This window comes from Stigmatopora argus, chromosome 12 (genome assembly GCF_051989625.1).
Source record: "Stigmatopora argus isolate UIUO_Sarg chromosome 12, RoL_Sarg_1.0, whole genome shotgun sequence".
NCBI lineage: Eukaryota > Metazoa > Chordata > Actinopteri > Syngnathiformes > Syngnathidae > Stigmatopora > Stigmatopora argus.
The window spans coordinates 15566885-15592031 of record NC_135398.1 but is presented as its reverse complement, the minus strand read 5'-3'; the positions used below and the strand labels follow the sequence as shown (position 1 = coordinate 15592031).

The following is a 25147-nucleotide window of genomic DNA, read 5'->3' as shown; positions in this document are numbered from 1 at the left end:
CAGCTCCCTATAACAAAATTACTGGGTTTTTTTTATCTTTTTATTTATTTTTGAGCACCAAACTGGGGAGCAAAGAGCGGCTGCACCCGTGCGCGCCGCCATCTTGGATCACTCGGTCAAATAATTTTCTGAACCGCTTTATTCTCACTAGGGTCGCGGGGGGTGCTGGAGCCTATCACAGCTGACGTCGGGCCAGAGGCAGGGGACACCCTGAAGTGGTGGCCAGTCAATCGCAGGGCACAAGGATACAAACAACCATTCACGCTCACACTCATACTTAGGCATGTCTTCGGAATGTGGGAGGAAACCAGAGTAACCGCGGAAAACCCACGCAGGCCCGGGGAGAACATGCAAACTCCACACAGGTAGATTGACCTGGATTTGAACCCAGGTCCCCCACTGTGAGGCCGATGCGGTAACCACTCAGCTCCCGGGCCACCTGCCTGAAATGTGTTTGGTTAAATGCTCAAATATGAAAACACAATCTGAAAGCAGCACAACCAGGGGAAAAGCAATGAAAGGAAGCTGACAGACATTTTGGAATTATTTTTAAGTATTCATGGACAAAATATAATTAACATCAGTCTGTGATTCAAATATTTTTAGGCCAGCAGACAAGGCCTGCAAGGCCTTGACAGTCCACCACTGGTCATTAGTATATGTGAAATGTCATGGTCACCAATCCTTAAACTGTCCTATTAAAACCACTGATGACATATGGCTGATACAGATATGATATGTCAAACCTTGATGATGTTCAGTCTGTGGATGTAGAACAGCAGCTGTTGTTTGAATTATAAGCTTCGGTGGTATCAAGAGCATCATGTTATACCATGATATCCAACTCTGCCTCCTTAAGGTATTACTGCAGAATGTTCACAGATGCAGTGAATTAGTTCAATTTCCCATTATTAGTGACAACACACATTGCTGGTATAAGATTACAAGCACACGCAAGTACATCTTCCAACTGTTCCCCTCCAACTCAGACCTGTAATACTGCATGCTTGCATATCTTGCCACAGATAAGAGGGACGGGTGGATTTCCTACATGTATTTATAGTTTACTTCTTCCATTTCAATTTGTAAAGTAATATCTCAGGTGACCATCTTAAGCATACATGGCAAAGGGCATCCACGGGAAAAAAATTTCCCCAGTCCCTTGTAGAAACCTTGTTTTAGTATTGTACCATGTTATTCTCACGGGTCATTAGCAGGTGCAGCAACCACTCCACATTCCTCCTCTCATTCATGTCCCTAGGTGACCTGGTGCAACATTATGAAGGCGCCAAGTTCAGCAAATAAGACACCAATACACCTCCTGATGTACTTCACTGTACCACATCTATTAGTTTTAGCTGGGATTCAATACTATATCGTCGCTAATTATGGGCAAATGGTCCTGCATCTCGGGATTTGTTAAAGATTTTCCTTTCAAGCAAGCATTTGCACACATGCACGATTTCCTTCCAACCTCATCCCAGCCTTGATTTCAGCTCTCAACCAAATGTATGAAACATAGGCCTACACCCAAAGCCGTCTCCCCAGCAACCACACAGGCCCCCGCCTCATCTTACCCCACATAGACACACACCGATGCCAATTTAGCTCAGCCCCTCGAATGCCGCGTGCCCCAATACCAGTGACCCATGTGGGGTTTTTATTAAGGTGGATGTAAGAGTTGGTCTTGCTCTCTTCTGGGTGACGTGGACTGGAAAGGGTTCCTCATACTTAGACTCAGCTTTTTACTCGGCATTCTGATACTGCAAATACATCTAATCCACTCCAGAGAGGAGCCATGAAGTGGACCTCGGTGTTTGTGGCAGTATTGCTGTCATTTGTGGGGCTCTCACTGAGCAAAGACAGCTTGGATTTCCCCGAATATGACGGCAAGGACAGAGTCCACGACCTCCACCTCAAGAACTATAAGTCTGTGATGAAGAAGTATGATGTCATGGTGGTGTACTACCATGACCATCCCGCATCCGGCCGCGTCGCCCAGAAACAGTTTGAGATAGAGGAGTTGTCCCTTGAGGTAAGTTGAGTTGCGAGGAGTGTTATGAGAAGAGCGTGAAGCGCGTTGTACAAGAAAAGCTTTCTCTTTCGGACAATGTTAATATTTAAATATTTTTTCCAAGAGAAGTAAAACGGGCTTGGATGACATCTTGAAAAAGGGGGTAAACGTTTAGCGTGTTGGAGAATTATTGATGGTCTAGTATAGTGCACTAATGCAGAGCACAATCACTTACGTTTCACCACAATCTTAGGTTCGGTTAGAACTTTATTTCATCCCGTATTCGGGAATTTTCTTGATAGATCAGCATGAAATCCTCATTAGATTAAGGTACACATGAAAAAAAAAACGCCAAAGGATTTGTATACATCAAAGTACACTCAAATCTGACATACCTCTCATCCCAAACAAAGTTGCAGGACTGCAAAGAAATAGCAGTCGTGATATAATTTTATACAGATACTACACCCACTCTCTTCTGGGAACCCCACTAATGTTTTAGTTCAGCTTGATATGAAATATTTAAAGATATGAGATGCTTTTTGAACTTCATCAATAACTGTTTGCATATCTCAGGGCGATCAGTGCAATATGAAGAGGAAGAGTAAAACATTACATTATGTCAAAGATGGAGTAGCCACTCTCCTTTAGCATATCACTTCCTCCATCAGGCTGGCTCTGTGTGGGGGGTCAGGGCTGGGGGCTACAAGCCAGAGTCCAAGGCTCTGGCTCCAGTTGTGTCGGCTCAGCTCTGTCCTGTGATTGACACCTGCAGTACTGTACTCGTCAGCACATCTCAGAGCACGAAACATCTCTGCCAACTCACCAAAATAGTCCCTGAAGTTGATGTGGCTTGAAAGTTATATTTATCTCAAGTTGCTTTTGTGGTAGGTTAAGTACCCAGAAGGTTTGTGTTTCTCAGTATTAATGTATTTATATTACCATAAAACGGATTAAATTTTATTATTAGAAACAGATAATGGCAAGGGTACAGCATTTAATGGATCAAGTACTTCATGAGGTTTTAAGTGTCAATATTTCACCACGCCTGTCTCGTTGAGTGGAAGTGTTTTTGAAATGAGGCTTGGGTTGGAAATTTGACAGCAGCTTATTTGAGCACTTCATATACAGTTTCTAAAAAGTAAAAAAAAATATCCATGCCCTATATATTTTCCATTAGTATAGCGGCATTAAGAAAAAGTTGTACATAAATCTTAAATATGGCATTATTGCACTTTGCCCAATACAAAAAAAACATAGATTAGTATTCACTTCCTTTTCCGTTTCATTAAAAAGTTATGATTTATTTAATGATTAAATGATGAATGTGATGTCATTATCATGGTATGAAATGTAATTCTTATAATTTAGTTATGTTTTGGTTACATGTTGCATTGTGAAAGATCTATCACAAGATGATGAACCACAATAAGGATAATGAATCCTTTTGAAAATCATCATCACATGTGGTTTGCATATTTAATGAAAGCATGTTTTTAATGGATTTTTTTTAATTGAATTTTTTTGTTTGTTGTTTTATTATTTTATTTTTTATAAAAGATATGCTTGTGCTCCAATCAAAGTAATGGCCTTGATCCACTTCCTTCATGCGACCGTCTCTGAATCGGACGCTCCTATTGGTGAAAGTAGCTGTCAGTCATGAGGTTCAAGTTTCATACAGATTTAGAAAGTGCATAAGCAGCGCGCAGATAGGGAAGGCTTTTATGGTCATGAAACAACTACAGAAAAAGCAACCCTCAAAAGAAATGAGCAAAAAAAAGCTTGTTCGACATTAGTTAAGACAAGTCTCTAAAATGTACTCACTAATTCTTCATTCTTTGATTTTCCGCAATGCTTAACCTTGTTAGTGTTAGGGTTGCTGGAGCAGATCTGAGCTGTCTTTGAATGGTCACCAGTCATTCGTAGGGCATGGAGACCTTTCACCCTCACAATCACATTGCCACTGAGTGTGAATCAATCACACGCTGCCCATATCCAAGTCAGGCGAATTAACCACGACACCATCAATGACTTACACTGACCAATGACATTTTGATATTGTGTGTTTCCTAGCTTGCAGCGCAGGTCCTTGCAGAATTTGATGACGAGGATGTTGGAGTTGGGCTCATTGATGCGAAACTTGACAAGGCTTTAGCTAAGAAATTGGGTAAACATCTTGATCCTCTTGGTTATGATCAATGTTCCCTCTAATTTTTTGTTTGTCTGGGCAGAAAGACAACCTCCCTGAGCACACTGAGTCCCGGTGTGAGCAACATCATCATTGCTCGCTATGGGCACACAGCAGTATCACACCTGCCATAAGCAGGTTTATGTCTACTACACATAAATGATTTAGTAATCATAAAATGTAATGATTAATATCTATGAATGGGCGGCCCGGCAGATGAGTGGTTCGCGCGTCGGCCTCACAGCTAAAAAATAAAAAAAATAAAAAATTGGGATTTTATTTTGTGCGCTCCATATGATTTGCTGTGCGTAGAGAAGACGAGAGTAGTGCGCAATTGCGCGCACGCACAGCTTAGAGGCAACATTGGTTATGATAAAAGTATCATTGATATATTGAACCTATTACTATTTCTTGTTCAAAAATACTATGATGATTCAACTTTCTGATTTGTTTTCAGGACTTGAAGAGTCCGACAGCATCTTCATCTTCACAGATGATGAGGTCGTTGAGTATGATGGAGAGCTTGCAGCTGACACGCTTGTGGAGTTCATCTTTGATGTTCGTGACAAGATAACCTCTCATTAAATAGCTTCTATATTCATTTAGTGTTGTTTTTTGTCTCGTTTTTTTTTTCCTGAAAAGCATTCTTTCATTGCACAATTGTCCTGTTTTTTCTGTCCTCCATGACCTTTAAATTTCCTTGGCAGCTCCTTGAAGACCCCGTGGAAATTATTGACAACAGTAGGGAACTGAAAGGCTTTGAGAACATTGAAGAGGAGATCAAATTGGTGGGCTACTTTAAGAGTCACAAGTCAGAACGTAAGAATCTGTACTGTGATGGCATGAAAATCTACACTTTGCTTTTGTTTTTGTCTCTTTCTGTACTGATTTCGAAGATTTGCTAAAATAATAGGTCAAATATTAGGTCAAACTCATCTTGTATGAGCATCTTTCATTAAATAAACATGCAAAATAGATTTTGAAAAATGCATGCATATTTGTAATTTATGCCAATACACATCCAGAATTTAATTATGTCATATTAAATGACAGATTTTGAAGCTTTTGTGGATGCTGCTGAAGAATTCCATCCTCACATCAAGTTCTACGCAACATTCAATGGCAAGGTAGGCAAACAAAGAACACAATATATTCACCTACTTTTCTAGAATACTACATACATGTCCATGAACATGAATATAAATATGTTCATTAATATGTGCTGTCCCTTATCAAATAAATCAATCAATCAATCGATCAAAAGATTAATTTGAAATGTCATTCTCATGGTTGGGTATAAAGTAACTACTACTTCCCCAATTTGTGAAATACTGCATGAGGATATTGTCAAACTGTTTCACCATGAGGTCTTTCAAAGTAGCATTGCAAGGAATTTTAAAATATATATACAGTGGTACCTTGAGATACGAGCTTAATGCGTTCCGGGACTGAGCTCGTATGTCGATTTACTCGTATCTCAAATCAACGTTTCCCATAGAAATGAACTAAATACCAATTAATTTGTTCCCACCTTCTGAAAAAAAAAACCAAAAAACAGGATATTACAATGGAAAAACATTTTTTATTGGTTTTAATTCACCATCTACTTACAGAGTAACAAATAACTAGTGGTTATGATGTTTAATAATAAAATGAGGCATTATTTTATACAACGGGGAGTTCATGAATAGGGAAGAGAGAGAGAGAGAGAGTCACTTGACGGATGCGCTCGTAACTTTAAATTTAACTTAAATTAACTTAGATTCCTATACACACACACTTAAAAAGTTTTAATCTTACGTTACACTAAATTTAAACCTTCTTGTGCAATAACCAATGTATTCCACCGCGGCTTTCGGTGAACTTCCTGCTTCTCCATATGTATTAGCGAGCCAGCTAAGTCACGCGTACACTACTCATGATTGTCATCATACACCTTTTCTTCGCACTACCCTTCATTGCAGTGGCTGGCTTTGGATGCATTGTGTTTCCCTTAATTCTGCACTGACTAATGCAAAAAAACCGGAAAAAATGAAACGCTCCGCCCAATGCTCGTAGACATCTTTGCACAAGGGAGATGCGGCGAGAGAGACAGTGCGGTGAAATCATAAAGCAGCCTCTCGCGTTGGCCACCTGGCTGTATGCTTGTATATCAAAATTTGTCTCGGATCTCAAGGTAAATATTTGCTCTGAATTTTACTCGTATCTCAAATTCCTCGTATGTCGGGGCACTCGCATGTCGAGGAATTACTGTATACTATTACAGTATCACCATGACATTGTGTTGAGGTGCACTGTGTGAAACAGTGACTTCAGCATTGGACATGGAGAACTAAATGATTGTAATACACATACAGTCATACCTCTACTTACGAATGCCTCTAGGTACGAACGTTTCAGGTTATGAAAGCTTTTTATATGCAAATCAGTGCCTCAAGATACGAAAAAGATCCAAGTTACGAAATCCCCCAAAAAGTAATGCATTTCCTTATCCGTTATTTTATTTTGAAAATATTGTCACGGATGCATTGATTCTCACTTTAGAACCTTGCTACGCTCTACTGGGCTCTCATTGGCTGTCTCACAACAACCACTATCCATGTTTCAAGATTATTTCTTACATACCTGTCAACCTCGGCTAAATGTTCCCCTAGATAATGATTGCAATTCCCCTTATTAAGCGATAAAAACCGTAACAATACAACGCGGTACATATTTACACATACACACACATAGGACACATGTTCATTCATTTATTCATTCATTTTCTCAACCGCTTTATACTCACTATAAGTCTAAAACAGGGGTGGGCAAACTATTAATACTACCACAAAGGGCCGCAGTGGGTGCAGGTTTTCATTCCAACCCATCAAGAGGACACCTTTTCACCAATCTGGTGTCCTGCAAGTGCAATCAGCGGATTGCAGTCAAGTGCTTCTTGTTTTCTGCAGAAATCTCATTGGTCAAAGTGTCTGTGCTGGATCGGTTGAAACAAAAACCTGCACACACAGCGGCCCTACCTCTACCTCCAATCCTTTCTCTCATTTTTGTGTGATTCTGACATCTTTCATACAAAATCGGGAAACTTTGACCAATTTTAAAGGGTTTAGTTGGTAGTTGTGTGAGGACCTAGGAATGAATTAGAGAATTTACATATAAAGTACTGCTCTACTTATGAAATTTTCAAGTCACGAAGAGTTGTGGAACCAATTAATTTCGTAAGTAGAGGTACGATTGTAGTTTGTACTGGACAACTGGAGTCTCAAAATGTGGTAGGATGGTCAATTGCCACCAGAGGGCCCTTTTCTTTCCATTCATTCCTCTTCTATACCGTTTATCCTCACAAGGGTCCTAGGGTCATGGGGGTGCTGGAGCCTATCCCAGCCACCCTCAGGCACCAGGCGGGGGATGGCCTAATCCGAGACTGCCCGCACCAATGTCAGGCGGAAGAACCACTGCACCATCAGGTGGCATCTTACCAAATCAATAATGCTAAATATACAGTACTTTGAAACCAAACAATTAAAATGCCACTCCAATTAAACAATTTGTCAAAGAAGCAAAATGTAATTGAAAGGTTTTTTTCCTTATCAAATTATTTAATTTAATCAAATAATTGTTGTAGCACTGCTTAACAGTGTGGTATACAAGTATTAACAACACCAAGAATTCATCTGTAATGTATTTAAACAAAGTGAAATAGAATGCTGCAATCTAACAAAAGCACATTTTAAATTGTTTTTGGAGCTCTTGTACTTCATTTCCATGAGACCGATGTGGAAAAGACCATCTGGATTGTTATAAGCCCTAAACTCTGTAATGGAATGGGGCAGGGGTGTTGATGACCAAGGCATGAGTAACTTACACATCTGTAAATGTAGCAGGAATGTTGAAATATAGCAACAGGTTTTGGAGCAAGATCATATATGCTGCCATCCAAGCAGCATCCTTTTTTTCTGGGATGCCAAACGTTATTTCAGCAAACAATCAATGCCACGCCAGATTCTGGACATCTTACAAAAGCATGGTGTTGTAACTTTAAAAAAGTGAGGTAAGTACTGGCCTGACCTGCCAGCTGTCAAAAATGCAGTCTCAGATTGAAAATGCTGAGCGTAAAATCTAATTAAGGAAACCCAGGCAACTTAAGTTGGACTCGAGCGAGAATATGACAGAATTCCACCTTACAAAGCTTTACTTATTAGTGTCTTCAATTCAATAATATGTTCTGGCCCAGCTTTTAAAGAAAATGTGTGTAGACATCAATATCATAGAGTGAATAGACTAAAAAATGCTGTTTATATTTCACACAATCAGTTATTTTGGGACTTATTTTGGACACAAGAAATGTTTTGTTGTCCCCCATATTATAAAGTGCTTTTGGCTTCAGACCGGGGAGTTTGTTCGAGGGTCGCGGGGGTTCTGGAGCCCATTCCAGTTGACTTTGGGCATGAGGTGGGGGACACCCTGAATTGGTGGCCAGCCAATCGCAGGGCACGAGGAGACAAACAACAATTCACGCTCACACTCATACCTAGGGGCAATTTAGAGTGTCCAACCAGCCTACCATGCATATTTTTGGAATGTGGGAGAAAACCCACGCAGGCCCAGGGAGAACACAGGTGCCACTTATACAACCCATATTTAGGCAAGTATCGCTTATATCTGTTCCCCATATAGCTCAGATTTACTCTCCATTTGTAATATTACATGTAATCATTGTATGTGTATATTTTGAGTCTTATTTTTTAACTATTGGCATCAGGTTGCCAAGGCTTTGGACCTCAAGCTCAATGAGGTGGACTTCTACGAACCCTTCATGGATGACCCAGTTGTGATCCCGGGAAAACCTTATACTGAGGAAGAACTGGTGAAATTCATTGAAGATAATGACAGGTGTGTCGAGCGTCTCTGAGAAATTCATTTTCCCAGTTCAAAAACAAACTCTTTGTGTTTTTGAAGGCCAACTCTAAGGAAGCTGCAGCCCCACAACATGTATGAAATCTGGGTAAGAACCGTATTGTCTCACAACAATATAAAAACATCGAAGAGGCATTAGAAATTTAATTCTTACTGTTACTGTTACTGTTTGGAAAATGATTTTTTATTTTGTCCAATGATTTTGTGTTCTTTTTAAAGGATGACCATGTTGATGGCGAACACATTATTGCATTTGCTGAGGAGTCTGATCCAGGTGCAGACCAAATTTTTTTTTAAGTTTATCACAAAGGGAATATTGTCTCATAACATGAAAAATGACAGAATTTCATTTTTCTAAATTGAATGAGTGAAGAAAGCATGATTCATTCATCTTCCATACCATCCATCGAAAAGGTTGCGGGGGTTGCTGGAGCCTAACCCAGACTACACCCTAGACCAAGGGTGTCAAACTCGAGTCGGTTCACGGGCCACATTAATGTCAACTCGATTTCATGTGGGCCGGACCATTTTAGATATAATATTTATATATTTTTTAAGCAATCGGATTAAAAAAACTGGATCAAAACCAATTCAGTTTTTTATAGATCTAAACGCAGGGGTGGCCAACTCCAGTCCTCGAGAGCCACAATCCGGTCTGTTTTCCATATCTCCCTCCACCAACACACCTGAATCAAATAATCAACTCATCAGCAAGCTGTCCAGAAGCTTGATACCAATCCCGATGATTTGATTCAGGTGTGTTGGTGGAGGGAGATATGGAAAACAGAGCGGATAACGGCTCTCGAGGACCGGACTTGGCCACCCCTGATCTAAAGCAATGTGTAGTTGAGCTTTTTTTTCTTAGTAAGGAAAAACGTCTTTTAATCATTTGTTTTTCATTTCAAAATGAAACAAAATATATATATTTTTAATTGTATTCAATAATAAAATGGAAAACTGAAAATATTTATATATACTTATTTATTTTTAGATTTTACAAAATGCTTTTTGAACTAAAAACTGAAAAAGAAAAAAAAATGATTTAAAAAATTATAAGTATTGATTTAAAAAGTGGAAAATCAGAAAATATAATATACATCTATAATCTTCATTTGAATTTGATCCTAAATCAGAGTCGGAATTTGTGATTTACTTTCTCGGGCCGCCCAAAATGTTGCGGCGGGCCAGATTAGGCCCCCGGACCACCATTTTACTGTGCCCTAGTCTGCCATAAGGCACACAGAGAGACAAACGACCATAAGCACTCACAATCATACCGCCACCAGTGGGAATTGAGCCCACGTCTGCCCTCACCGAAGAGTGTAGAGGCGGCCTGAATGAAAAAAAGATGTTACTAAAAGTATTTTCTTGAAGTTTCCGCCCGACATTGGAGGCAGAGATTCTATCTCTTTTAGACAATCAAATGTGAAATTGCCTTCTCTTCCTGATGACGTCAGTAATACCCATTGTCCCTTTGAACTAACTGTACACAAGTTAAATCTGTGTTTTTGTGTGTGGGTAAAACTGCTTGTCACAAAAAGGCTGAGTTTGTGGAAGTGTAATTTTTTCAGGTTTAAACATTATTTTCTCCATTATGAGAGGTCTGAGAAATTCACAATTTGCATACATCGATACTTTGAGCAACCGTCTTTCACTCGAGGTTCATTTATAGTTAGTGTTGTCTTGCCCTTTAAAAGGAACCATTGTAGATTTCAGTTGTAACTGGAACAAGAGTAAAGAAAGCCTTTCCGCGTTTTCAGTTACATGAGCTTTAAATGAGTAGATGTTTAGAACCAAAAGACAATTGTTGCGGGATTTTAAAAAAATCTATTTTGAAAAATGGGTTTTTAACAAATAAAAGATTTACACAGTTAGAGAAGGTGAAGAGCCTCACCCTCTTGCCACTGGAACAACGAAATTTCCCGAATACGGGATGAATAAAGTTATCCAATCCAATCCAATCCAAATACAATTCATCATCTATTAGGATCCGTCAGCCGTTTCTGGCCACCATTAAAAAATCCACTCTCTATGTTGCACGGTTTGGATAAACGTAGTGAGAGAATCTTAACATACACACACACACACTCATAAATCATGCTTTATAAGGATTATAGAAGATAACATTAAAATCGAATGGAATGGGGAAAAATCAATATAAAATTAGGACAATGTTATCTTTTCTATTTCAATTTTACTTTTCAGATGGCTTTGAGTTCTTGGAAATCCTAAAGGAAGTTGCTGAGGAAAACACCGAACATCCTCACCTCAGTATTATCTGGATTGACCCTGATGATTTCCCCCTGGTAGGATTTGTTTCAAATTGAGCATTGACTGAAAGATACATACTTCAAATATGAATAAATGAAGTGGCCATTTGGGGTGGTTTGCGAGGCTACCTTTTCAATTATGACACTTACTATGACTTTAAACATTGTATTCTTCTTTTGTTTAAAGCTTGTACCTCACTGGGAGAAGATTTTCGGAATCGACCTGTCTTCCCCACAGATCGGTGTCGTGGAAGCTGATGATGTAAGATGACCTTTGATTAAGTGTCTGCTCGAGTTTAAAACCCATGCCAGTTGGGGGGTGGCTACCATTTATATGTCACTCCACACCAGGCTGACAGCATCTGGATGGACATGGACGAAGACGATGACATGCCATCTGCAGAGGAACTAGAGGACTGGATTGAGGATGTTCTCTCAGGAGAAATTGATCCTGATAATGATGATGACGACGATGATGACGACGATGATGACGACGATGACGATGATGACGACGACGATGATGACGATGACGATGATGACGACGACGATGATGACGACGACGATGATGACGACGACGATGATGACGACGACGATGATGACGATGATGACGATGACGACGATGATGATGATGAGGATGAGGATTAGTGACAAATTCTGACATTTATCTAAATCTGACCAATGCAGTTGAAAGTGCTAATATGAACAGGAATAATATCTTTTGTTTTTGTCTCATCTCTTCATCGTCTGAACTAAATTCCTTTATAACTCCCCAATCCTTTCCCATGCACAATTGTTCCACTCATGTAACTTTAGTGGGAAAACAAAAACAAATCTTCGATATGTACTGCTAGTGCTTTTATATGATTAACGTTGGTGTTCAACTAAGTACCAAAGGTTTGCAGTATTATACTGGATCATATTTAATACATGTTCATTCATTTTCTTGTCCGGTGCAAAAACATCAAGTCAAATTCAAAGGTGCTAGCAGGTTTTTACAGATTGGTGTTTATGTATCACCAGCCTCAGCTGCCAAATTACAGTACCTCTGGTGTTTTCTACGACAATGAAGCCTAACAACAGCCAAATTTTATTTTTGTAACAAGACAAATTACTTACTGTGAAGTCTTAAATAAATGACAGATTTGGATAAAAACACCGACAGCTGTGTGTTTGTACGCTTTTGATTACCATGTGATTGTTAAATGACCAACAAAGGCATTTATGTGGTGCTTGGTTTCACACACAAAAATTATATAACTAAAGCAGCACTATATGCTACATGTATGACTTCTATGACCTCCAATTAGAGGGAAGATCTTGAGCCCGAACCCGACGGAAATTTTGGGTCGGATCGGGCCTAAAATATCAATTACTTCGAGTTCGGGTCGGGTCGGCCCGGGCTTCTCTCTCCTTGGAAAAAAATGTACAACACTAAAACGATGTGTGGTCTCTCTCGCTGAATATTTTTTATTTTTAAATAAAATAAATGTTTTTAAAAATGTATACAAAAAAACGATGTGTGAATACTAAACTAAAATAAATAATTTGGAATTTTTGATAAAACAGAGAGGGCGCTGTGGTGTACAGTGGTACCTCGACATACGAGTGCCCCGACATACGAGCAATTTGAGATAGGAGTAACATTTTGAGCAGATATTTATCTTGAGATACGAGACAAATTTTGATATACGAGCAGACAGCGGACGCGAGAGGCTGCTCATAAGAACATCATGGGCACTGTCTCTCTCCCTGCAACTCCGTCGTGTAATATCTCTCTGGTCGCAACTCCCTCATGTAATGTCTCTACGAGCAGTGGGCGGAGCGTTGCATTTTTTCAGTATTTTTTTCCGTTAGACAGTGCGAATGGCGGATCGATTGCTAATACAAGGAGTATATACTACTTCTCGTTGGAAAGTGGTCGTGCGTTATCCTATTGTGAGGACATTTGTGTCCAGAATATTATGAAGGGAATACAAAAGCAAACAACCCTCGATAGGTTGCATCTGAAAGTCAGGGTGGAGGCGGGGCCAATAGAGCCAACCCGGGAGAAGAAAGGTATGTATAAAAATTTAAAACAAAATTAGAATTAAGTTTAGTTCAAGGTTAGATTAAACGTATTTTTGAGTGTCTGGATCGTAATCCAAGTTCATTTAAATTTATTTATGTTATGTTACGAGCGCGTTGCCGTGCAACCCCCCCCCCCCCCCCCCCCGCTGTCCGTCTCTCTCCCCTCCGCGAAATCTGTCTAATTTTAGTAATATTAAACACATTTTAGTACTATTAAATCACTAGTTATTTGTTTCTTTGTTAATAGATGGCAAATTAGAACAAATAAAAATGTTTTTCTAATCAAATATCCTGTTTTGGGTGTTTTTTCAGAGGGTTGGAACGAATTAATTTGTTTTTAGTTCATTTCTATGGGAAACGTTCATTTGAGTTACGAGTAAATCGACATACGAGCTCAGTCCCGGAACGAATTAAGCTCGTATCTCGAAGTACCACTGTAATTGCAATTGACGCGGAGCACAGCATTTGACCTTTAATGCATGGAGAAATGCGACCAGTGTGCATGCAGGCGTGTTTTTTGCGAGCATGCATTTGCAAATTTCTCGCACGCTACGGAAAATAGCAGAGGAAAATTATTGGAAATAATTTTGGTTTGGCAACCAATAATGATTAATAATAAATAATAATAATTAATAATAATGTTCAGCATTAAAATAAACATTTACATTGTGAAAGCCCAATTGAAAATATATTTATGGTAATATCCTGCCATAATTTTCAACCAATTATTTATTGCCGAACCCTGCTGAGTCCAAGTTGCCATTAAATTTCTTTGTGACCTTTCACCTCATGACCCCAAAATGTTGGGTCTAGGGTGTAGTCTGCCTTTCGCCCTACGACAGCTGGGTTAGGCGCCAGCAACCCCCGCAACCCTTTTGAGGATGGGCGTTATGGAAGATGAATGTATGGTTTTGAAGTCTTTGTTGTTTTTGAGAATTTTCTGAATTTATTAAAGTTATGTTAGTGTACCATACTCCCCATCTCTGCCTGCTCTCCGGCATTTGGGTCCAATCACGTTTCACAGTCCGCAAATATAACATCAATATATCCGTTAAATTTGATGATAATCCCTGTATTCAGTCTTAAGTAATCTTGAAGACAATCATACAAACAATCAGACATTCGTAACCGAATACCTTACCCAACCAATGCCAGATCTGTTTTGATTGGATTGAGGTGTGTTTAATACTTTAGTAATACAGGATGTACATATATTAAAATTCCAAAAATATTAACTTTTAGTGATGGTCGGGCTCTGTAGATTTTATGGTCAGAGGGTGTTTGCTTTCTTCCCTTTGGTGTTCTTTGAAAATCCCACTAATCCGGAGGTATTAAGGGGACGCGACCCCCTGTTTGAGTGGACAATGAGTGTCACTTCAATACAATAATGAGCACATAAAACACCAGAAATCACAGTTTACCACACTGGCAGAAGAACACATAATAGTTACTGTTGTTATAGAAGAAAGACTGAAATATCATACAGCCATAAGTATTCAGAGCTTTTGTCTAGTATTTCAGTATAGGCACCCTTTTGAGCCAATACAACCAGGCAGTATCCGTCATCTGTCCAATACAATCACAACAGAGAAGCATGGTGGTGTGATCATGGTACACCATCATCATGGTGCAAAGGTGTTTCTCAGACGAAATGCTTCTCCAGGGTGAAAGTGAGAGTGAGTAGGACTGGGGTAAAAATTCACCTTCCAAGAAGACAATGATCATATCCACGTGGCTAAAATAGTAAAGTAGTAAATACTGAACAACTTTGTGGCTGCTGTTGAATGGCCAAGATGACACAATTGAACATCTCCGAGACCTGCAAATGGCTGTCCACCAATATTCACCATTCCACCTGACTGAACAAGTGTGAAAAGCTTGCATCATTCCCAAATAGATGACTGATGAAGACTATGACATATTTTACTCATATAGTTTATTACAGATGCTTCATTTTTATATATTACTCCTGTAGAATTAAACACTTGTTTTAGCTAGATGACCACGCGAACGGAAGGTCCCCCTATAATAATGCTTGTACAATGAACAAAGGCTCTCTGTTTGAGATTCTTTTGAGGTTGACTACAGACAGCTTCCGTACAATGCCAGCGGAGATAAGGAGCCGAACGGAGCGGAGCTTCAAGGCCAGCAGAGTTACGGAGAACAATAGACAGTTGAAAAATCCCAAAGGAGGCACCCTTCAAGACAGTCTGGACCAGTTACGATCATATTGTTGATCAGCGAATGAATACAGACGCTCCCCTACTTACAAATGAGTTAGGTTCCGAGCGATTGTTCATAAGTTGAATTTGTTTGTAAGTTGATTCAGTGCTATATTTTGTATTATAATTTATGTTTAAGGCCTATATAAGTATATTGAAGGTTTATATAAGTGCATTTGTATGTTTAAGGCTTGTATAAGTAACACGCATTGGTTTGTACTGAAAAAAACATTTAATAAAATGGAGAGAATATGTACAGTACTGTATATAGAGAGAGATTTATGTATTAGAAACTGGCCGAAAGAAGCGATCTAACGACGATTGCACAGTTTTCTTCTTTTTTTCATCATAAATGATGCGGTAGCACTGTATGGCATCATTCAATTGATTTGCAAACTTTGTGCACCGTTCAATATTTGGGTCCTGCTGCTCGATCTTTCTGTTTATAAATGGTACTGAATGTGCAACGCTCACCACTCTCACGCGCATTAAGCTTCGTTATTATTGCCACTCGTTTCAAATGAAATGGCTTGCCTCTTCCTTGCAACTCCCTCAATAGAAGCATTTCGCTTTTTACCAACCATATTCAATAATGGATGCACGAGATATTTAATGATACAAATGAAAAAGGTTCTTTGCCCACTGGAGATACGTTCACGCACTTCCGCATTGCAACGAAGAAGGTAGATGCTGGGTGAGCTGAGCCCTCACAGCGCCAGGCGTATTAGCGGCGGAAAGAAGCACTACTCGGAAAAAAATACAAAATTGGACTTACGAACGTTTTTCGACTTAAACGCAATTTGCAGACATATGTACCGTTGTTCGTAAGTTGAATGTTCGTAAGTAGGGGAGCGTCTGTATTCATTTTTGTATTATTATAACTGGGCAAACTTGGGTTTGGACATTTGTCTTTCTCATCTTCCACTGTGCACAGAGACGCTCAGCTGGTTTATGTTTGGGAGGGGGACCCGGAGCTCTGTATAGATCAATTTATTAGGAATAAATCATCTGTGGATTAACCAGCTCAACCCTGGTCTCTTTCCTGAGATGCTGAATACGCAACAATTGTTAGACGGGATAAGACAGATTTAGGAATTGGAGTCAGAATCTAAAACTTTACGTCTAACACTGACTAGAAAAGAAAGCCTGAAATATTAGATTAGATTAAGCTTTATTCATCCTGTATTCGGGAAATTCACTTTGTTGCAGTAGCAAACAAACACAGGAAAATACATTGTAGACCTAGATAAAACTGGAACCACACACAGGAAGCCCACACAAGGTGGAGACCTTCTGCAGACTGAGACTGAGGTTTAAAACATTCAGAATCACTCTTCCAAGATGATCCTGATCATCAGGACCAGTAGCCTCCCTTGCTTGAATGGTTCCAAACAACATCCAGGACTAGCAAAAAGAAACTAAGCTAATAGAACAATGACTTCTTCTCACACGTGATGGGTGGAGTCGAGTCGTAAAGGTCGTGAAAACATTAAAGAAAAAGCAATAAAGTACAAAGTAAAGTATAAAGGAAAGTATTGAGAAATATTCAAATGTAATAAAAAAAGATAGAAAAGGTGTCAAAACACAGAAACGAGTAAGAGCGGATGGAGCTACTGCCCCTGGCGACCACTTGAGCGGCGCCATCTTGAAAAAAAATCACTTTGTTGGAGTAGCAAGAACAGATACAGACACAGGAAATGACTTTGTAGAGCTAGATAAAACTGGAACCACACACAGGAAGTCTTCCACAAGGTGGGGACCTTCTGCAGACTGAGACTGAGGTTGAAAATATGCAGAATCACCCTTCCAAGCTCTTCCGCACAGTACCTCAGTAGTCTGTATTTGAATAATCAACATTAACAGAGTGCATCATTCCCGATTCTCCCATTGCGGTCTGGTAAGCGCCGACAGCTCATCCATCTTATTGGGGAGAGATCTTGCATTCCCCATAATAATAGATGGAATACTTGGTCTGAAGCACCGCTTCTTCTCCCGGCACTTTTGTCCAGCTCCGGATTTCCAGCGACATTGAGGTGTTGCTCTTTTGGTTGTGTATTGTTCATATGTATATAATAATAATCATGGGCGGCCAGGCGGGTGAGTGGTTAGCAGGTCGGCCTTACAGTGGAAGACTTGGGTTCAAATCCAGGTCGGTCCACCAGTGTGTAGTTTGTATGTTCTCCCTGCGTGGGTTCTCTTCGGTTTCCTCCCAAATTCCAAAGACATGCATGGTAGGCTGATTGGACACTCTAAATTGCCCCTAGGTATAATTGTGAGCGTGAATGGTTGTTTGTCTCCTTGTGCCCTGCGATTGGCTGGCCACCGATACAGGGTGTCCCCCGCCTCTGGCCCGAAGTCAGCTGGGATGGGCTCCAGCACCCCCCAACACGAATGAGGATAAAGCGTTTCAGAAAATGAGATGAGATAATAATCATAATGGAATTATGAGATAATTAATACATATTAGTTTTAGTAGTTCAAGATTGCAATTACTTTCAAATAAATTAGATATGCACCTTTCATATCCAGACTTTGAATCATTTCGTGTGTATATAATTACAAAAATAATTAATAATACAATTACAATTTAGACCTGGTGTGAATATAAATAGTCACGTTCTCTAAAAAGGCTTGAGAAATGAAGCATTATAAATGTAGAAATTGAGACTTCGCTTTTAATGCACAAAACTGTCAAGTAGACATTTGCCCTCACGTTCATAATCACGCGCATACACAAAAACTTGGAAATATATGACGTCACTTCCCATGCCATTCGTCCACTTTTCGCGCATGCGTAAATACTAGGCACCTTTCCTGTTTCCGAGCCATGTGATTATTTTGTTGCTAGACAATTTCTATTTTTGCAAAGCCGTTTCTACCATTCATACACTGCCGGAAAAAAAACGACAAAATGTCGGCAGACGCCGTAAACATACAGGCACAAGTGGAGTCCGTGTTGGGTGCGCTCGTCAAAGTCGCCACGGCGGAGTTGACCAAACTGTTCGAGAATCGATACCGAAGCGTGGCTGCTTCCCAGCAAGTTGGCCGCGCCGACAACGGTTTTTCAGATATTTTCTCGCCCGAAGAGAGAACCCGTAGCGTCGGGGTTCAAGTGGACGAGGACGTAAAAACACCGCTCGAGTTCTCGTGTATGTTGAATAGCAAAATCATTTCGTTTTTGTTTCACGGCTAGCCTGTTGCGTCTGTGGACGTCTCGTTGTTTCTTCTCAATTTACTATCAATGTGATTACAAATACATATGACGTGTATAATGTGCTCTAAACGAACAGTCGTCCAGCGCTCTACAATGCAAAGGAATGTGAACCCTCTTCTTTTATCCTTTGCAGATGGCGATTGCTCCAAAGAGTACACAAAAGAACAGGAGGTGCTTGGTTGCCTAAGTGTTATTCTAACTGGGGATAAACCACATGACAATGTGAGGTTCTTGGCCTGAACGTGTAGATGTTTGAGTTGTGTGAAATCATTGGAATCATGTGATTTTTGGAATCGTTTTTGCATTAACGTTGGACTGCAAACAATTAGTGTCATAATAATAGACTTTGATGTTGTGTTTTGAATCTCAAAGCATGCAGAAGCGGAGACTGGAGATGGGGCAGGCTTGAGCATCTTTGAGACAGAGCCAAGCACATGTGCTACATCAGATGGTAAGGAACAAAGATTTCCCAATATTACAGTTAAAGATGCTGTAAGGCAGGGGTGTCCACAATATTCCACCAAGGGCTGCAGTGGGTGCAGGTTTTTATTCCCACTGATCCAGCATGGGCTGCTTGACCAATCAATGTGACTTCTTTTGAAACAAGCAGCTCCTGGCTGCAATCAACTGATTAGAGTTTTAAGACACCAGATTGGTTAAAATGTTTCCTTTTCATTGGTTGGAATTGAAACTTGCACCCACTGCGGCCCTTGGGGACCGACCGGTTTGGACAACCATGCTGCAAGGTCATCCACTCCTAAATACCGTATTTATTCGAGTATAACGCGCACCCATAAATTGTGACTTAATTTGCACCAGTGCAGTGGTACCTCGAGATACGAGCTTAATGCGTTCCGGGACTGAGCTCGTATGTCGATTTACTCGTAACTCAAATGATTGTTACCCATAGAAATGAACTAAAAACAAATTGATTCGTTCCAACCTTCTGAAAAAACACCAAAAACAGGATATTGGATTGGTTTAATAACACTAAAATGTGTTTAATTGTACTAAAATTATACTGATTTCGCGGAGGGGAGAGAGCGAGGGACGGGGGGTTACTTTTTGCACAGCAACGCGCTCGTAACATAACATAAACAAATTTAAATGAACTTGGATTATGATGCAGACTCAAAAATAAATTTAATCTAACCTTACAATGAACTTAATTCTAATTTTGCTTACATTTTTTATACCTTTCTTCTCCCGCATTGGCTCTATTTGCCCTGCTTCCACCCTGACTTTCAGAGGCAACCTATCGAGGGTTGTTTGTGTCCATGATGTTTTTATGAGCAGCCTCTCGCGTCCGCTGTGTGCTCGTATATCAAAATTTGTCTTGTATCTCAAGATAAATATTTGCAATTTTTTTTACTCGTATCTCAAATTGCTCGTATGTCGGGGCACTCGTATGTCGAGGTATTACTGTACTGGTAACTGGCAAATGCTGAACACACGCCGCCATGACAAAACATTTGTTCACAACATATGGTATGGAAACCTGGTAAAACAAACTACTACAAATATGAACACAATTTTCAAATGGAATTTACAATTTTAAATCCTTTAAGTCTAATCATCATCATAATATTTAAAATGTTTTTCAAAGTCTGATTGATCATCAGATTCACCAAACAATTGATTATATTCTTGAGCAAGGATAGTGTTCCCCGGGCAGACTTGTTTCCCTGGAGCAACTTTTCAAATTTTTACAACCCTATATTATCCTATAAACTTGCCATGGCTATTTGGAGAGGGATGGCTTTTGTAAAACAAGGTGGATTCTCGCCATCTGGCGGACAAAGACAGGTTCTACGTAATGGCTGCAAAGGGGACTTTTTCCCCGGCAGAGGGCAGTGTTTCACCGGCATTCGTCTATAACGCGCACCCAAACTTTGGTTCAGTTTTTTTGTACACAATTTTGCGCTTTATACTCAAATAAATACGGTACATAAAATCTGTTTGAAAAGAACTGCTGAAAACATGGTCGCTGGCTGAGAATAAGTGACACACAAAAATTGTGAGTGAGATATTTCACCTAAAATAAATATCTGTTAGAATGAAAAGGCTCACTTGCACATGGGGTATTCTCTTGAGCATTTTTTAATATAATTTATTTTCTTATTTAACCAGCACGTATCAAACAAACATGAATCTTCATGCATAGGTGAGCGATATACAGTAGTCATACCTCTACTTATGGAATTAATTGGTTCCAGAACTTTTTTTGTAACTTGAAAATTTCGTAAGTTGAAGTGTACTTTATATGTAAATTCTCAAATTCGTTCCACGGTCCTCACACAACTACCAACTAAACCCCTTGAAATTGGTGGTGTCCCAATTTTGTATGAAAAATGTGAGGATACACAAAACTGAGAGGAAATCATAAGAAGATGATTTATTAATGTCTTAAAATAAATAAAGCATATGAAAATGTGCCCTGCGCCACTGAAATAGTTCCCTCGGCGGCCGTTATACTGGGAAACGTAATCTTGTGTTTGTCCGCCAGATGGCGGCAAGAGCCCGTTCTAGCCGAAAGCCGTCCACTTTGTATTACATTTCAGACTTATACGTCTTCCCTGTGTGTGTGATAATATGTGCCGCATTGCATTCTGTACGTTTTTTTGCTCAATAAGGGGAATTCAAAATAACGGATAAGGAAATGCATTTACTTTTTGGGGGATTTCGTAACATACATAGCTAACATATTTTTGCTCAGGCATACTCCTCGATAATACTTGCAAATGCTCAAAGCTTGAGTTTACAGACTTAGAGAAGGTAAAGAAATTAATTCAATTTCTCGTCTATTATGATTTGACAGCCGTTTCTGGCCAGGCCACCATAAAAAAAATTCAACTCTCTACGATGCACGGTTTGGATCCGACAGCCGTTTCTGGCAACCATAATGTAAACTCTATGATGCAGGGTTTGGACAAAAGTAGCGCGAGAATGTTAACATAAAACATCCACCCATCCATAAATCACGCTTTATCTATTCCTGCACTTTTTTCCCCTGTCGTGACGGAAAGACTTGCCGAGACACAATGGTGCGGGACGCGCTGACCCAAGACACTTTTCCATGTAATTTACAAACGTCATTTTGGGAAGAATTTCCGCTAGCGTGTTTCCAGGTGCACACACACATCTATCCGTACATCACGCTTTATAAGGATTTGAGAATAGATAAAGCGTAATTTATGGATGGGTGGATGTTTTATAACTCCCGTCACGACAGGAAAGAAAAGTGTTCTGGGGAGCACCTAGAAACTCGCTGGCGGACCAATCAGCCACGCGGTTACTTTTAGGGGACATTATGTAAAAACAACGATTCATACATGAACTCTGCTTTCAGCTGTAACAAATAAAAGTTGAGTTTACACACTTTGATTGAATTTGTTCACCTTCTCCATCAGTCTATTAGGATCCGACAGCCGTTTCTGGCCACCATGAAAAATTTCAACTCTACGTTGCACGGTTTGGACAAACGTAGTGAGAGAATCTTAACATACACACACCCATCCGTAAATCACGCTTTATAAGGATTAATAGATAAAATATGATTTTTTTCTCAAATTCAAGACATACAAGTTCCTCGGGGCACTGATTGACTAAGCAGTGTCACGTGATCATCTGCAGCCAGTTATGGTCAAGCGGGGCATGTCATTGTATGTAGACATGATGCATCTTGACCTCCGCAGCAGAGGCGCCACCCAACTCCTAGGGTTCGATCGAACCCTGGTTAAGAACCACTGCTCTATATACATTAATGAACAAATGGGATTTAAAAAAATATATAATGATTGAATACAATTATTTTATTAGAACTTTTCCTAAAAGACAAGAAACAAGACATTAGAATTAAGAAGATAAGTGCAATGTGAAGTTGTATACTAAAACCCACCCATTTTTCTTTTAATTTTTGTAGGTCATAATTGGGGACTGAGACATAGTTCCCCAGCTAAGCAGCCAGAGACGAGTGAATATGTCTCTTTTAGCTGCCCCCTTACCCAGAAGCCCACGTCTCAGCCACTGAGCTCTGAGATGCCTGTTCAAGCGGAAACTAATCAAGCGGGCATGACCAAATGTAGAGCCTACAGCCCCTGTCTCTGCGATGGGACTGCAACTCCGGCACCGGTCGGCATTTGGGAACGCCCGTCCGTGCTGAACGGAAACAAAACCCACCAGGTGAACCTAAAGTGCTCTTCACCAGACCAAAAGCTGGCTGGTTTCTGCACTGTGCAGCTTGTCAATGTGCTCAATGCAGCAGAAATTGAAGCGAAGATTCAGCGGAGCGACGGTGATGGTACGGCGAGGTCGCCCTTGCCTAAAGATTTGCGCCGCCACCAAGGTGTACACACTGGCCACCGCCTGTGCTGCTTCACACCGCGCCAAAATGGTGTATGGCGACTCCACAAAGTCATAGGCCCCTCCCACAATGGCTACACGTGCAGCACATGTGGCAAAATGTTTAAACGGCGCAAGATTCTCCGTCGACACGAGCGTTTCCATACCGGTGAAAAGCCGTACTCCTGTTCCAAGTGTTCCAAAACATTTGCACTCAGGAAGAGTCTACGCCACCACATCCGCTTCCACACGGGGGAGAGGCCACACCAATGTACACGCTGCTACAAAAGCTTTCGCCTGCGAGAAAATCTGAAAGCCCATCTGAGATTTCACACTGGAGAAAAGCCATATCAATGCAACTTATGTGGGAAGATGTTCCGAGTCCTGGGAAATCTGGATAGACACAAACTCAACCCATGTGGATTCTTCGTACCTTCATTCCGGACTGTCGCTGGCCTCTAGTTAGGACTCAGGTGACCTATGTTCTCCATTTTTATTTTTTGGTTTTTTTAACCTAACGGAGCTGTGAATGTATCTTAAGCTTGCCTGTTCTTGAGAACTTGGCTTGCACCAATAAAAAAAAATGCACATACTGTTAAGTTGTAACTTCCAACTTCAAAGGTACTTTTGTGAAATTTTTCCTTTTGGTGCTAACAGACTTTCAACTCCCGCCACAGATTTTCTATGGGGTTGAGATCTGGAGACTGGCTAGGCCACTCCAGGACCTTGAAATGCTTCTTACGAAGCCACTCCTTTGTTGCCCTGACTGTGTGTTTGGGATCAATGTCATGCTGAAGGACCCAGCCACGTCTCTTCTTCAATGTCCTTGTTGATGGAAGGAGATTTTCACTCAAAATCTCTCGATACATGGTCCCATTCATTCTTTCCTTTACACAGATTCAGTCTTCCCAGCCTGGTGCAGGTCTACAATTTTGTCTCTGGTGTCCTTTGACAGCTCTTTGGTCTTGGCCATAGTGGAGTTTGGAGTAAGAGACAGGTTGTGGACAGGTGTCTTTTATACCGATAGAGTTAAAACGGATGTTATTAATACAGGTAACAAGTGCAGATCTCGTTAGACTTCGCTAGAAGTTAGACCTCTTTGACAGCCAGAAGTCTTGCTTGTTTGTAGGTGACCAAATACTTATTTTCCACTCTAATTTGGAAAAAAATTCTTTAAAAATCAAACAATGTGATTTTCAGTTGTTTTTTTCCCACATTCTGTCGCTCATGGTTGAGGTTTACCCATGTTGACAATTACAGGCCTCTAATATTTTCAAGTAGGAGTACTTGCAAAATTGGGCCTCTCTAATCTTTTCAAGTAGGAGAACTTGCACAATTGGTGGTTGACTAAATACTTATTTGCCCCACTGTATGTTCCAGACTAAATCTGCAAAATACAAATCCCATTAAAATAAAGATTTTTTTTTTCATTCAAAACCTAAAAACATGCATTTCTGACCTGGTATGTCAACAAATACGCCCTAAGGAAAATAAAACTCAAAAAGCGGAATTGAAGAGTATTATGACACTGAATAATCTTACAAATAATTCAGTTGACATTTTTTGGAAGGGGTTTTTATTACCAATGATATATATAAATGACCCTTAAAAGCTGGATTGAAAAGGCGTGTCACATTGAATAACCTTAAACAATAATTGACTATATACAAAAGATCTGCCACCATTTTTATATTTGCAAGGTTTGTCATTCCAGACCGGGGGTCACCAACTGTGGTTCTCAAGGGCCCCTATGAGTGTGTTTTCCATATCTCCCTCTACTCTTCTGAATCAAATGACCAATTCATCAGCAAGCTGGCCCCAAGCCTGATAACAATATACTTGATTCAGGTGTGTTGGAGGAGGGAGACATGGAAAACAAAATGGATAGGTGGCCAGACTTGGTGCTCCAGACGT

General features: G+C 40.1%; 2 protein-coding genes across 2 annotated transcripts; both read left to right on the top strand.

The window, feature by feature from the left end:
* The first annotated feature begins 1714 nt into the window (after nucleotides 1–1714).
* Nucleotides 1715–12314, top strand: casq1a (calsequestrin 1a). Its single transcript, XM_077615600.1, has 11 exons — nucleotides 1715–2035; nucleotides 4088–4181; nucleotides 4660–4760; nucleotides 4910–5021; nucleotides 5256–5329; nucleotides 8965–9095; nucleotides 9162–9207; nucleotides 9339–9393; nucleotides 11325–11425; nucleotides 11577–11651; nucleotides 11741–12314. The coding sequence occupies exons 1-11, from the start codon at nucleotides 1799–1801 to the stop codon at nucleotides 12032–12034; spliced, it is 1320 nt and encodes a 439-aa protein (XP_077471726.1). The 5' UTR covers nucleotides 1715–1798; the 3' UTR covers nucleotides 12035–12314.
* A 6125-nt stretch (nucleotides 12315–18439) lies between these two features.
* LOC144086360 (uncharacterized) lies at nucleotides 18440–23846 on the top strand. The gene is made up of 4 exons (XM_077616278.1): nucleotides 18440–18827; nucleotides 19026–19114; nucleotides 19265–19343; nucleotides 22815–23846. The coding sequence occupies exons 1-4, from the start codon at nucleotides 18590–18592 to the stop codon at nucleotides 23693–23695; spliced, it is 1287 nt and encodes a 428-aa protein (XP_077472404.1). The 5' UTR covers nucleotides 18440–18589; the 3' UTR covers nucleotides 23696–23846.
* Nucleotides 23847–25147: the final 1301 nt, after the last annotated feature.

Coding starts and splice junctions, on each gene's coding strand:
- LOC144086360 (XM_077616278.1), top strand. CDS start 18,590: ATGTCGGCAGACGCCGTAAACATACAGGCACAAGTGGAGTCCGTGTTG. Junction 18,828..19,025: donor AACACCGCTCGAGTTCTCGT/GTATGTTGAATA, acceptor TATCCTTTGCAG/ATGGCGATTGCTCCAAAGAG. Junction 19,344..22,814: donor CACATGTGCTACATCAGATG/GTAAGGAACAAA, acceptor TAATTTTTGTAG/GTCATAATTGGGGACTGAGA.
- casq1a (XM_077615600.1), top strand. CDS start 1,799: ATGAAGTGGACCTCGGTGTTTGTGGCAGTATTGCTGTCATTTGTGGGG. Junction 4,761..4,909: donor TTGTGGAGTTCATCTTTGAT/GTTCGTGACAAG, acceptor TTTCCTTGGCAG/CTCCTTGAAGACCCCGTGGA. Junction 9,394..11,324: donor TGCTGAGGAGTCTGATCCAG/GTGCAGACCAAA, acceptor TTTACTTTTCAG/ATGGCTTTGAGTTCTTGGAA.